Below are 15,193 nucleotides of genomic sequence, written 5' to 3'. Positions count from 1 at the left end.
ATGTACAAAAACTGTTACTGTAGCTTTTAGTTTATGCAACACCTATATGGTAATCCTTTTGGGAACCTTTATATTTAATACAGAGATTTGTGCTTCAAACTGGGTCAAACTCAACTCAGTTCATGGGCTTTTGTCCAGCTGATGGATTTCTTAAAAATGAGTACAGTAGAATAAGGATGACATGCTGTAATGTTCTTGGAACATTTAAAGGCAAAATACCACAGCCAAAAAACACTGCAACTCCTTTATTATGAAACTCATTTTTAAACAATGTTGGTTGACATTTTTGGACCATCAAGAATGTGCAAATAATGCCCCCGAAGCAGTAAAAGCATAATCAGCCAGTCTCAGAATTACTGCCATCCACTATGTGCAGAGCTTTAGCAAATTAAAGCAAGTTTGAGAAAAGCTTTCTCATTTGTCTCTTCCAGCATACAACACAAAGCCACAATAAATTTAAGCAGGATTAAAAAAAGCTGCTGGTATCACCCCTTTTGGCTTGTAAACCCAGCTGAGATTCAATCTCAAACACTCAAAAGAAATTTTAAGACAAACCTAGCAGAATGAATCCAAAGTACACCCACAATTACAGCACCATCTACATGATAGTGATGGCAAACAGGAGATAAATATTCACATAAATGTACAAACAAGAGTGCACAGGTGTGTTTTGTATAAAACATCAAAAACTTCTTCCCAGCCTTAGAAAAGAAGGAATGGAAGTATGCTGGTACATGATCGGCGAAGAAATGAACCCTTTGGTACATTAACAATAAACTAGAGCACAAAGTCCACAGCAGACGAAAGAATGAGGCACTGAACTATTTGTTAGGAACAAAAACACAAAGTTATTTGCATAAGTCCAGGTTCCCACACATAGCGGAAGACAAGCAGGTGTCTTTCCTGGTATTTCTAAGACCAGACTATGTTTGCATACAGGAGGACAGTGGGTATTTGTCAAGTAATCTCCCCATTTCTCCTTACCTGTGGAGCAGTGAACATCAGAACAGGCATTACTGAACCAATCCCATTACAAATCCAAGCACACCCCCTCCAACAGCAAACTTTTCAATGTATGTACTTTTTCACAAGGGGAAGTACATTTCTTTTCATCCAGGCACCCAGACCTGCACAAGTGCTAACTCACGCATAAAAACAATCATGGGGTCAATATGGATCTATAGTAGGACAAATAAAGCACTTTTTACATTACTCAGTGATACAACTTTTTTGTAGAATCTTAATGGCAATATATGTACTTAAGAAAAATGTATCAAGACTTTTCTTACTCAACTAATCTCAAGAAGAAAACTAGCATCATGCTGTAGAGTACAGCTTTCATTAGCATTGCATACATGAAGTAGTGTCCATTTGGAATGTGTCTCAGGTTTTGTCTGCATGTTCAATCACAAACCTTACCCCCTCAGTCAGCCAGCCAACCAGCCCACCAGCTCAGCCTCAAGAAGCTCCAAAGTTAACCTGAGGGAGCAGAACAGGCAAGCTTCAGCCACTTGGCGTACTCTGGTGTGCCTGTGCAGGGAGACTAGCTTCCATTCTCCTGAGGCACGTGCAGCTCCTCCTCAATCTCACGCAGGCGTGCCATGGCCTTGTCTATCGTGGCGATGCTGACCAGGTTGAAGTCATGCATGCTGATCAAATGCAGAAGGAAGTTCCGGCACAGATTCCTCTCAATAATGTAGAGTCCGCACTTCTCCACAAACAGCATGCAGGCCTGATTCATCTGATTGTCAGCTATGAATCTGGAAGAGGGCACAAGACAAGAACACTGAGGACACAGCCTCATGTGACATCACACTGTAAGTCATAATGAAAATTTCGGACATGAAACGGACCCATGCTTCATAACATGAAGATTCCAGAGCTTCATCACCTCCTTCTCGCCTTCATTAACGTCGGTGAACTCTTCTATTTGCTGTGTGTATAAAGTGAAGAAATCAACTCAGGTTAGAGAAGGAAGAGCTTTTTCTATTGCAGAAACTTAACCTCACAGCGCAAACATTTCAGTTGAGCTGAAATAACTGAAATAACCAAAAGGCAGGAGTCCTTGTGAGTATCCAAAGGGCGTGAAAGTTTGTATTTAAATGGTCAAGCAGTTTGTTTCAGAACGAAAATGCGGAGTTGCCAGAAATACCTTCTCAGATGACATGAGTTTTGTCAAGGCCTCTTACTGTGACAGTCTTTTCCTGGAGCCACTCAGGGTCCCGCTCGTCCTCACTGTCCACCTCCATCTCCTGGGGCCGCAGCGGCAGGCAGCTGTCGCTGTGAAAGTAGAGCCTGTTGTGGCCACTCATGTAGGTACGCTGCTGTTCCAGCTCTCCATCCTCAGGCTCCAGGAACTCCGACAGGCTGGGCTTCGTGCGCTTTGGCCTATGTGGGAAGGAAAGAGAGACGATTTCCTTCTGCTCTTTCTCGTATCAAAAGACACAGAAATACAAAGGTGCACCTATGTACATTCCCCACTGTCAGTTCTCCAGCCCAAACTTCAGCACTGTACACTCTGAAGCTATATAAGCATTAAAACCTGTTGTCTTCACACCACAGCCAATATTTAGTTTCTATTCCTCCAGCAACCCAAAACAGTGCTTTTGTCTACACCAAAATACTTTAAATGGTTTAAATTACTGCTGAGCTGTTGGTAAGAGCTCCCTTTGGCCTTGACACTATCATGGTGGGACATGTTACAGGAGGTTGAAGCTATAGGGGAGGCCAGCAGCAGCAGACCCACCTGCATACGAGAATGTGTGTGACAGCAGTCCTTTTCACAGGACCATTGCGGCTGAAGGCAAAGCCCGGCTGGCTGTGGATGTCCTGCGGGTTTCCCACATAGGAGCCATCATAGCACTCATTAACGGACACATCTATCCTGGCTCCCTTGGGGTGAGGCTGGGACGAGAGGGGAGCCAATCAGCACTTCCATGGTACGTGATGACAGTCAGGGCAGACAGGCATAACATTAAGCCACAGAAAATGTGTGCCAAACACTTTAGACTACACCTTCCTTCAGCTGCTTGTATCCTCTTACATGCTAACCATTTAGAAAAGGGGGAAAAAACTAAACGAGGGAAGTTTCCGGGGTCTGATAGAAAATGAGACGAACCTGAGGAGCAAGCAGATGGACCGGTAACTCACCATGTAGTTGAAGATGAAGCGGCTGTGAGACAGCTTGAGGTGTTTGAGCAGGCTGTAGAGCTTGCGGCAGTTCAGCGTGCACCAGGGGCAGTGCAGGTCGTCGCGGGCCTCTGTCTGCTGACGCATGTTGTTGTTGTACAGGAACTAAGAACAGTGAGGATGTTCAGAAAGTTCAAAAATAAGCGGTGTACGAGTCTGAAGGCATATTCTACTTCCAGTCTGCAGGAAGATAATATAAATGTGTCATGACAAAGCAAGTGCATTTCACACCAAGTCCCTAACAGACTAATCTGCCTGGTTCATTCAACATTTACAAAAAATAAGTACTTGTACAAAAATTGCAAAATGCCAAAAAAAATTTCACTTCCAAACACAGCAAAAAACTTTGAATCACCTGATAAAACACACGCAATTTCTGCTGGGGTTCGACTGAAATCTGTTCTTTTCTCATCTGGATATTTGTGATGACTGAGTCTTTAACAGCTGAAAAAGTATGACAAAGACATTAGGACCAATGGATGTTAATAATGCATTGAAGAAGAAAAATGGAGATGTACCATTCACAAACTGGTACATCCAGGCACAATAACAAGACTTGGTGCTCACCTGTGGGAGTGGGTGTAAATGTGCTCATCTTAGTGTCCAGAGTGCCTGTGTCCGAGTTACGTGTGGCCAGGGGCTTGGCCCCAGGAGCTGTGGATTTTTCACCAGGACCGCCCGTCCATCGCAGGGTGAACTGCAGCGTGGGTCCTTGAGAGAATGTCTCGAATGGAGGCAGCCTCTGCGGAGCAGTTGACAATGAGCCTGTTAACATGGCCACCCAGCTGCACCATCACAACATAGAGGGAACACTTGGTGCAGTGTTTGTGAACCTCACACCCAGGCTCCCCTCGAGCCTCTCAAGAGGATATCTGAAGGCTCGTGAGGAGAAACATTATTTAGTATGGGGACAGAACCACAAATTAGGCACTACAAAGTATGACATTAACACAACTATAACAGAGCACATGGAATCCATCACATCAGTGATGTGAGGAAACTCCTCCCTGCAGGACGCACTTTCCCATCCAGGATGGTTTCCCATGTTGCTCTTTTCTTGCTAACCGGACACTCCTCCATCTCCTGCATAGAGACCTCATACTCCCCATCCAGCAGCTGTAGACACCTGCAAAAGCCAACGCAACTTTTCTTCACTGTCAAGGCTGTCTAGTATAGTTGCTTTGTTGTCTCTGGCCCAGCCAAAATGTCACACCGGAGATTTCCAATATATCTGTCCCATAAATCAATAAAACAAATTATTATGGCATAATAAAACTAAATTCCTAGCATACTACTGCTGTATATTTGATTAAAACCCAAGAGAGACAAACCCAAGGCCCTGTTGAACCAGTCAACTACTATTTGTATGTCTAAAAACCAGCCATATAATCAAAATTCAAAAGAATCACTTTGTAAAACCCTCTTTTACAAACAATTCCAAATGTTTTTTTCTAAACATAAAAAAGTAAATTCCCTAGAAATAACTGAAAATTTTCTTCCTTCACAGGACCTTTTATTTCACCCAATATTTATTGCTGAAAGCATGTGTTTGAACAACAGACCGATGACATGCAAGACACAAGACAGTGGTACAGCAGACATCTAAAGCTATCAAAAATCCTCACATATCAGTAGATAAAGACTGGGACCTGTTCTTGTCAAAGACAGTCATCTGTGCAACGAAGGTAGTCCCTCCATCTTCTTTGTGAGAGTTCTTCTTCTTTCTGTTGGGACGCTCCTCCAAAACATCTGGAGAAACAATGTTACAATTAATACTCTTTCATGCCTAAGATGCTTGACTACTTGACACACCTTAAAAACGCTGTGCAAAGCTTAAAAAGGCTGTGTAAAGGGGTATCACCATGCATTCATCCCTTGTCACTTGTACACTTATGGTGTCATACACTAAAAAGCACTCAAAGAGTGTGCGGTGCTACAGGGCACTTGCCAATGTTTTCATTGGGTTCCCCGTTGGAGAGGCCATTCGGGTCCCTGTGGCCAGGACGCGACACCCTAAACAGCAGCGAGTATGACTTGATCATGTGGCTATTGCTGGGCTCAAACTCGTTGCTGGACACAAGAAGAGAGGGGAAGGTGCCAGGCTTGGTGTGGCTGCAGTCAGGGTTCAAAGGCACCTGCTTTCTACCTGTAGGCACTTGCTTAACCGGACAGCTGACATCCTAGATTAGAGACAGAATGGGTGTTGGAAGAAGACAGGGGGTGCCATCATTACAGGAGATAAAACCACAAGTCACGTATGTTCAATGTACAACATTCTTCATCTCATTAAATGTTGTTTTAACCAGATAGTGGATGATCAAAATGAAAGAATTATCACAATGTTAACAGCACCAATTCCAGAACACTGATTCCTCAATTTACAACTGGGTCCAGGAGTCTATGTAACTCGATTTGTTAATCCAAAGCCACTTTCACCACAGAGTCAATAAAAGCTACATAATACTACTAATACTACATAATAATACTACATAATACATGAAAATTCATGTTATATTGAAAATTTTGATAGAACACACTTTGAGTCTTCATTTATAGATACGTTCGTAATAATATAGAGTGAGATTAAATGAAGTCCTAATGATGTCCCACTCATTCACAGGCCAGGGACTGTAAAAACATCAGATAAAGGATAAATATATAAATATTCTACAAATAAAAACAATAACATTTCCATCCATCCATCATCAGTAACCACCTGCCCGACACAGCGTTGCGGTACTTTGGAAAATATCCTGGAAGCATAAGGTCTGACGGAATGCCAGTGCAACACTTTGACCTTATTATTCTCATCAATTTGAAACTTAAAAGTAAAATGTTTTAAAATGATTGAAAATAAGACATACATTGTCTCCAAAGCCTCCTATTCAGTTCCATCAGCTGACCCATCACATAAACACGTCAAATGTTTATCAGCTTTTGGTCACTTTCACCATTCCTCATCTACACAATCAGTAAAAGCTTAATAATACAAATACAAATGTTTCTCAATTTACAGGATAGGTTCTGTAAACATTTTTGATACAGCTGTAGTAAAAAATACTTTGAAAGACTTTTCATTTTGACATTTTTTCATTTTTGACATTCACTTCAAGCTACGTGAAAATTAAAACCAATTTTCTATGATTTAAAATAAAACCTCTGTACAAACTCATATGCAATGCCAACTGTAAACTGGACGATGCCTGTATTGAAATTTAGAATGCATGAAAAGCCAATGTATAGTATTGGCAAGCAGCACTTTGGGTTACTTACTAAATTCAGTGGAGTAATGAACAGCTGGCAAATTACCTTGCTAAATTTCATATTTAAAACACTTTCAAGGTGTAATAAAAGATTTTTAGGTTATGTGTGTAATAAGGAAAATGGCTGTAGTGATATAGATAAACTCCTCTTTTACATCAATGTTAAGCACAGCAGCTCTTAGGTGGCAGAAAAACAATACTTGTGCTTTAAATAAAGGTGAACACTACATGTTACACAACACAAAATTAAAAAAATACAAAGTTTACTTCTGAAACTTCATAAACAATTAGACAAACTGCACCCAATTTTAGCCTGAAACTTTCAATTTTCAACACTTCATTAAATTACTTCCAAGTATGAAAATTCATGTTATATGGAAAATTTTGATAGGACACACTTTGAGTCTTCATTTATAGATACATTTGTAATAATATAGAGTGAGATTAAATGAAGTCCTAATTATTGACTTTCGGTGATTATTATTTAATCATCAATGCTTAAGACTTCAACTTCACAACTAAGGAAACTTTTGGTCTTATAGAGTATACACATATGCAGTCATATACAAAACAAGGATTAAAATGAAATTTTAAAGAAATAATAATAATACAGATCCTCCAGTTAAGTCAGTGTGCCCCATCTCTCAAAGGGAAGCACATGTAAAAGCCTGATCAGATTAACAATCTCAACTCGGGTTTGTTGGGCTTCACGCCACACCCATGGCAGAATGAAAAATTACAGGGCCGCAGGATCTGAGTCTGAGCATAAAAGACTACGAAACTAATTCACCTGAACAATAAGTATGACTGGGGTTCCATCAGTCACCAAGCCCTCTAAACTACGCATTACCAAACACCTGCCAAGAGAAGCTCAGTACAATGAACAATGGTGTTTGCGTGGGAGGATGCAAAGTATGGGGACAGCTGGTAGTGTAGTGGTTGGAGCTACTGCCTTTGGACCCAAAGATTGCAGGCACTTACCCTAAACTGATCCAGTTAAATTACCCAGCTATATAAATGGGTAAATAATTGTAAGCTTGTAACTGTAATAATTGTAACCTTAACATTGTAAGTTGCTTTAGAGAAAAGCATCAGCTAAATGAATAAATGTAAATGTAGGACAGGTCTCATACAGTCAAGAAAAACAGTTATAATGAAAGCAGCATTGCTTAAAAAGCAAGCAGACTAAGACATTGCTATGCAATGCTTTACACCAGTTTCTTACCTTCCTTTTCTTGTGGCAGACTTTGACAAGAAGCACCTCTAAAGATACTGAGTTTTGTTCATTCTCTGAGTTTAGTGATGGCTTTTCTGCAAAAAAAAGGTTTAAATTAGTCAAAACACTTCAGTAGAAACCCATGCAAAATACAAAAAAAAGTCAGTCATTGTGACAATGAGCTACATATGAGTAGGAAACAAGGAGACAAATGAGGAATCAGCTGGTGGCTTTCATTTCATTGCGAGTTTTCATCGTCACACCAGCAGATCGAACACATACCGATCTTATGGAAGAATCCAGTAAAAGTTAGTTGCAGGTGTGAAGGCAGGCTGTGGAGATAAAGAAAGAAACATGAAATATCTGACCGATACTGAATTGAGGCCTGTGCCTCTACTGATGTACAAGCTGTTACCTGTGTGACTCTTCATCTCCCTTCATCTTCTCCATTTTCAGCAGCATGTCATCAACTTTAAATGCCTTCCTAAAAGCAGTTTCAGATGAACCCAAAGAGAAAAAACATTTATCCATTACAAGTTGACTGTGAAGAGTAGAGTTAAAAATTACTCTTTAAAAGTATATACTGTAAAAAACTATTTAAGCAAACTCAACAAAAACATACAACAAACTAGGTGCTATAAAACCAAACACTAAGACTAAAGTTCCAAGCACAGACTTCCCAACAGATTCAGCCCCAAGAAAAGGTGGATTAAGCTGCAACAACACTGACATCTCTGAAGCATTCTTATTCTACACTTTTGAGGACAAGCTCCTTAACAGTTAAGCTCATCAAAACCTCAGATAATTAATGGTCAAGTTTTTCCCCCACAAAACCTTCCTCCCTCCAAAGAGGAAAAGCAAAAAGACGGTACATTAAATAAGACTTAGCACTTATAAGAATTCACTTTTTCCAATTCAGTTTGCCAGTAACTTATTGTGTTTTCTATAAGTGCCTATGAATCCAATTTAGCTCATAACTTGCATGGTTTCCTTAGTGAAGGAGGTATGAATGTGCTTTACAATTTTCTTCTTCCATGTAATGTCTTTGGAACTCTGGAAACTGAGCTGGGTTTGAATATATGGCAGAATGAGCAGCTCAAGCACTGTGAGGCCCATTGTGCCACTGTTACACATTGTTATATAATACCATTCAAAAATTGCAAGTTTCTCATATTTATTCAACCTAACACTCTTTGGATCATCTATAGTAACTAAGGCTTAAGTCACATTTTACATCATCACTCTACTTTATAAATAAGAGGTTTTGGCATACAAAAAACCTGCAAGTCATCTAAAATTGCTCTTCAATCATTTCCAAGTACTGTGTGAGTGTAAATAATCTCCATTTGAAAAGTAAACAGTATAGTATAGTAGCTTATAAGAACAAAAGACTAACATTCAAGTCATTAAACATTTTACCCATTTTAACAGAATACTTTGTTCTGATAACAAATAAGCCTAAATACTTCAGGACAGCACAGTTTAATTCATTCAAGTCCCAACATCAGAAATGCCAAGTCATTGAAATACAGATGTCATGCAATTTAACAAGATTTTCACCTTTTCATATTTGTTCTTGAGTTTCTGTGAGACATGTAGGTAAGACATCTGTGCAAGAAAACAGGCTGAAAAAGACATTTAACAAAAAGTTATTTGTAACAGAAATAACAAAGGTAACTAACCAATTCCCACTGCAAAAATTTTCCCTTAACTATATGAAATGTTTTTCATGTCATTGGTTTTTCTGCTGGAATCTGTCAACTAAATAGCAAGAAGTTACATTCTGCAGATAGTGATTGCAGTTAATGTTAACATTTCAACCAAAACAACTCACCGCAATCAGGTTTCTTGTGCGAAGGAATCTATAGATTTGAGTTGGTTCTGAGAAAAGAAAAGTATGAAAGGATGTCATTTGAACTTCTAACCTGCTAACAAAATTTATAATCACCTTTTTGGTGTCCAACATTTGTTCTAAGTATAAATATTTAGTGCAGGCAAATTATGTAGTGCACTGTTGCACACAACACTTACAAACAAGTTTCCCATAAAAAAACACTCATAAGAATTCTGAATTTTCAGTAAATGTAATTTGTATGCTAAAATTAGCATAACAGGCTATCACATTTATTACAAATTTCAATTCAAAACAGTAGTCACCTTGAGCAGTACACAAGGCAGCAACACCCCCCCTCCCTACAAACAAATGGAATGTCTCCTGCCCACCTAAATTTTCATACTGTTTTCCTGCTCACAGGAAACTTTCAGAAAAGTCTTACGATAGTAAACCATTATATATCAGAATAATGAACCATACAGATGCTAACAGATGTTCAAAAGGCAAAGGAACGCCTAAACTGTTTAAAACTTCAAGTGACAAAATGCATAAAATACTTTTGATAGGCAATGTCAACAAAAATGACTGATTTCATTTACTGTTCATTTATTGCTGCATTTATTAGAATTTATGAATAGCTCAGGAGAGGGGTTACATGCATTACTAGTACAGTAATTACAAGAATTGCCTTATTAATGTGCTAATAATAAGTCTTTTTTATATAGCACATTTAAAAGAAGCTTCTCTAAGCATCTCAATATTAGAGAAAGAAATAGGAGTTGAAACTTTAAGGCAAAGAAATTTAAAAACATATCAAGATTTTAAAAAAATGCCATGGAACAACAGAATCCATTCATTATTAATAAACCGCTTGCACAATGGAGCGGTCTGGAGTCTATCCTGGAAGCACAAGGTGTGTGGCAAGGTACAGTTTGAATGGGATACCAGTCCAGTGCAGTGCAGTACAAACACATGCATACTTATTCACACAGACAAACATGCACACTAAGGTACTTTAGTCATCAATTTGCTTCAAGAACTTCTTTGGACTGCGAGAGGAAACCCACACGAACATGGGGAAGACAAGCTAATTCCACAGAGTCAGATTCAAATCAGCAGTCCAGGAACTACAAGACAGCTGTGAGGGATCAGTGCTGTCCAGGAACACGCAAATGTTTTATACATGAAAAAGAAAAAAAAAAAAAAAAAAAAAAAAAAACTCTGAACATATGGGTTTTAAGACTGTATTTAAGGGTGTCTGGAGTTCCGATATTCTGGACTTCATTCTGAATGAGATTTTCTCCATATTTAAGAGAAATGAAAGAAAGAATGAATCTTTATTAATTCCCAGAGGAGAATTTTGTTTGGTTACACCATCTGACAATATCCATACAAGGTATGTACCATACACAAACATACATACAGACAAAAGTTTGTTTTACCAGAACTCACTTTATGAGCAGATCTTAAAATGACACTTGTTATGCAAGAAAAGCACATTACAGTACATTAAAATACATCATAAACCTGCTCAAGAGAAAGAAACTTCACTCTCTGAAGGGAAAAAAGATGACAGATTCTGTATTTCATACAATTTTATGCAATATGCCATTTGTATTAATACAGAAAATGGTTTACAAAAGTTTATCTTCAGTGTGTACAGCAAGTAAGAGTTCTGCTGTATTTTAGAATAATTAACTTTTAAGCAAATATGGTTTTTCTTTGACAGTTGGCTCAGTCTCACGAACTTTACAACACATTACCTTCATAAGGTGAAAAACTGTACATGGTTCAACAGGGTGCAGTGTCTCCTTTTCCATACTTTGTCTTGAACTCTGACTTTAATTTCAATTCTAATGATTCTCTTCTTTAGGTTTTCAATGTCTAAGTTCTTCATCTTCAGCATCCCCCAACTTTGGTCTTAATTTTGAAATTGTTTTATTGTGCTGATCATTTTGGAAGGGATGCTAATACTGGGCTCAAAAGGAAAAACTGCCATTTGATATCTGGATTCATTTCAAAGTTACATTAATATTAGCATTTATGTTAAATCAGCCACAGAATTGAGAATGAGCTGGGATATCAAGAACTGTACACAACTGGCTTCTCATCTTGAGAAATCTGGAAAAATTCTCAGTTCTTTCTTTTGACTATTCTATGGCTTGCATTTCCTTTGCAGACTTCCAAGAGACCATTTTATTTTCTTATTTGACACCTGTGGAATTCAAAAATATCATCCAAGTTAGCACTGATATGTCATTACACTGACAAATCCTACAATGAACATAATACAAAATGGTTTTAAATGCATCCATGCCTCTGAAAATGATGTACACATGATGCTTCTAACAGTATTATTAAGCTTTAGTTGTTATATATAGCCTTATGCAGGTCCCTTAAACTATTTTAAGCATCTTACAAGTGACAACTTTGGCTAGAAATGACAAAATCATAAATCACACTTCTGCTTTCTTGAAGCCCTCTTTCCCACTGTCTATACTCTTCCATCAGCTGTGGGCTACAGTAGTTTTTACCCAAGTTTCTGTACGCTCACACTGCCAATCTTCAAATTAGTGGAAAGACCATTAATCATTACCACCCATTGCAATTATAAAGTTACTGTGCTCTACAATAGTAAATAACTTTACTACATGTGAAATACAAAAAAAAAAAAAAAAAAAAACACAAGAATGTAAACTAGCATAAATACGGTACAAATTAAACCTTAATAAAACATGGAATTACTGCAGTTCAAGTTCTCATCAGCGATACAGGCTATAAAATTGCATGGTAATGAGAATTCTTTAGCATTTTCACACATAGTGGTGGCAACCATTACGACTTAGGAAAACTTTAGCTAAGATCATTTTGGACCCTTTCCATTTCTAAACGATGAATCATTTTATTTTTGCTTCCTTATGATTTTCAGCAAAATTTGAGTAATGAGATTGGGAGGTGTTTTATACAGGAGTTACACAGAAAAAAAAATAAATTTAATATATAAAAACATGCCCAACTCACCTTGTGTCCACCTTTAATCTTTACTTCTTCATGATGCCTCATGGCAGACTTAAATTTTATTAAAACTGAAATTCTTGACAGGCACTTGGACAAATGTAACAACAATGTAGTTTTACATAATATACTTTTATTGATTATAGTGGATTGAAATTTAACAATGTTTAACATGAACTCAATTTGGGATGCTGCAAAAACAGTTAGTAAAAAACCATAGGCATTCAATTACATACATTTTAGATCCAGATGGATAAGAATAAGATTTTTAGTTTTAAAAAGTGATCATATAATATTTAAATTAATATAATCTCAATACATAAACAGTAATAAACACTTTTTTCAGAAAGTGGTTGAAGACTGGTAGCTTGTTGAAGGCTACATAACTGAAATCACCACAGACCTCATTTATCAATGTGTCATGAGACTGACCCAACTGTCCACTTCACTGCTGATAATGCAAAACATCCATGTCATTGATCCAGGTGGGTGTTCCTTAAAAATCTGTACTATCACACAGTATTTCCAGGAACTCAGATGAATATCTACGGTGCTTTAGACAACACAATGTCATGTCAAAATGCAAGGGGGCATGGTAGCGCAGCGGGTTGGACCAGGTCCTGCTCTCCGGTGGGTCTGGGGTTCGAGTCCCACTTGGGGTGCCTTGCGACAGACTGGCGTCCCGTCCTGGGTGTGTCCCCTCCCCCTCTAGCCTTACGCCCTGTGTTGCCGGGCTAGGCTCCGGTTCCCCGCGACCCCGTATGGGACAAGCGGTTCAGATGATGTGTGCGAGATGTCAAAATGCAAATACGGCGAATGACATAGTTCACAGGGTTATGAAATATTTCCCAATACAAAACATGCAAAATGAAACAAAACTGCAAACATGATTTCATGGAGGTAAACTACAAACGCTTCAGCTGTTGTTACCACATTAATACGGTTGATCATTAAACCCTCGTGTGCAGGTTTTAATAAGGCTCTCGGAGAGTCAGTAATCTTTCCCATCAGGTAACCCAGTCAACCAACTTTTCTTGCGCCATATTTCAAACCGGAAAATGGGAGGTCACACTTCCGGTTAATTCATTATATAAGCGCGCCTGAATGTCAGTGTGCGAACACAGATTTTGCCCATATACTCACTTTCAAAGGCCTGTAAAAACAGCTCGTGGTCAGCCTGAATTTGCTCCATTTTCGGTTCCGTCTCTGGGGCCAGAAAAGCTGAGGACGAATACATGACAGTTGTGGTTTACAAGCTGTACCGAAGCAGACAAGTCTCTGAATACTCACTGTACCGCAGTTCATGCGGCTTGTTGTTGTTTACAAGCTGCACCGAATCGGAACCACTGCTTTTATCGACTAAAATCAGGAAGAAAATAAATGCCTTTTCCAAAGGACAGACAGACAAAAAGTCCGCGCTAACGCTGATCCGATCGTGTTCGATTCTCCGACGTGGAAAGGTTGACAGAATAAACCAGTATTGGGAGCTAACTAACTGACTCCAACGCGTGATATAATCAGATGCACGACTAATTAGTAATTATGTACGGTTACTTATACGTTCGGTTCGTTTAGAAGGTGAGTTATTTAGCATGATGTTTCGGCTAGCACGTGTACCTGCATGGGTTTTAAAACAAATATTTGCAACAAAAACAGCTACACGACCATTCTCAAGCACACAGACAGAGAACACCCAGCCCTCAGCCTAGCTAGTAGTAGTTAGCTAATCTTGGTTTGTGAAATGCTGTCGTCTGGATTATTCACATGTATACCTGAAACTCTGTAAGATGTTCTTGAAGCCTCAAATCATGTAAATTGTTATATAGATATTGGGTAACTAGAGACTGAAAAATAAATGCATTCCGCCCAGACGTCTCCCCCGTTTGACTCTTCTCTCTGCGGGTTAGGGTCCGGATTTCCACACGTATTTACTAGCCACGCCCATCTCGAAATTTTCTCCAATGACAACTGAAGCTGAAGTGGACCGCACTACTGGTCTCGCACGTGCCGCGGGTCACAACAGACGTCAGAGTCAAGTTAGGTAGACGAATTGCCGCTCGCGCCCCTTTTTTCCCTTTGAAACGTTCTCTGGAAGGTCGGAGGTCGCCGGAAGTGCACCAAGGGAGTTGTAGTTTGTGTAGTTAGAGGCAACATTTAGCGCATATACCTTTGAGTCTTTAATTTTCATAAAATCCAACTGTCACTGTTTAAGAGACAAATTTGCCATTTCTGGTTAATAATATTTTAACATTATTAATTCAAGGATAATACATCCCTTATATTATTGTTACCTGTTCTATCTTTAAGTTTCGTCATACACATTGTATTTTCTATGAGCTGTTCCGTGCTTTGGAGAAAGCATCTGCTAAATTAATAAATGTAAATGTCATACTGGTCAGTAGTACAATCCAGAAAAAGCACTTGATTTACATGCAGTGAAGAAATCTTGAAAACAAAATTAAAATGTGGCCACTCAAAGTAGAAAAGCCCTAATAACCAAGCCTCGCTTTGAAGCATATGAAGTGCATGAGGAACAATAGTGGCCTAAAGGCTAGTGAGAAGGGTAGGGATAGGATAATACTTCACTCATAGCACTTCAACATAACACAAGAACAACATGACGTGTAACAGAAATGTGCAGTTATACAGAGATAGACAATGAATGAATGAATGAAT

At 38.8% G+C, this 15,193-nt stretch overlaps 1 protein-coding gene across 2 annotated transcripts; it reads right to left on the bottom strand.

Moving 5' to 3' along the window:
* Positions 1-70: 70 nt before the first annotated feature.
* Positions 71-14,443, bottom strand: suz12b (SUZ12 polycomb repressive complex 2 subunit b). Of its 2 annotated transcripts, none has more exons than XM_018762008.2 (17): positions 14,290-14,443; positions 13,661-13,738; positions 9,503-9,549; positions 9,229-9,293; positions 8,084-8,152; positions 7,951-8,000; positions 7,678-7,763; positions 5,138-5,369; positions 4,815-4,938; positions 4,210-4,315; positions 3,757-3,931; positions 3,545-3,633; positions 3,151-3,294; positions 2,747-2,904; positions 2,190-2,388; positions 1,854-1,933; positions 71-1,760 (listed from the first exon to the last, which is right to left on the bottom strand). In XM_018762008.2, the coding sequence occupies exons 2-17, from the start codon at positions 13,707-13,709 to the stop codon at positions 1,544-1,546; spliced, it is 1,890 nt and encodes a 629-aa protein (XP_018617524.2). In that variant the 5' UTR covers positions 13,710-13,738; positions 14,290-14,443; the 3' UTR covers positions 71-1,543. The 2 variants fall into 2 exon arrangements, with proteins under 2 accessions (XP_018617524.2, XP_018617525.2); XM_018762009.2 differs by having other exon boundaries at positions 72-1,760; positions 4,839-4,938.
* Positions 14,444-15,193: the final 750 nt, after the last annotated feature.

This window comes from Scleropages formosus, chromosome 20 (genome assembly GCF_900964775.1).
Source record: "Scleropages formosus chromosome 20, fSclFor1.1, whole genome shotgun sequence".
Taxonomy (NCBI): domain Eukaryota; kingdom Metazoa; phylum Chordata; class Actinopteri; order Osteoglossiformes; family Osteoglossidae; genus Scleropages; species Scleropages formosus.
This window is presented reverse-complemented; position numbering and strand designations above follow the sequence as displayed.

Excerpts from the sequence above, each read along its gene's own strand:
- suz12b (XM_018762008.2), bottom strand. The coding sequence starts at position 13,709 with ATGGAGCAAATTCAGGCTGACCACGAGCTGTTTTTACAGGCCTTTGAA. Across the intron at positions 9,550-13,660 it reads GTTTTTACAGGCCTTTGAAA|AACCAACTCAAATCTATAGA; the intron begins GTGAGTATATGG and ends TTCTTTTCTCAG. Across the intron at positions 3,295-3,544 it reads AATTGCGTGTGTTTTATCAG|TTCCTGTACAACAACAACAT; the intron begins GTGATTCAAAGT and ends CACTGTTCTTAG.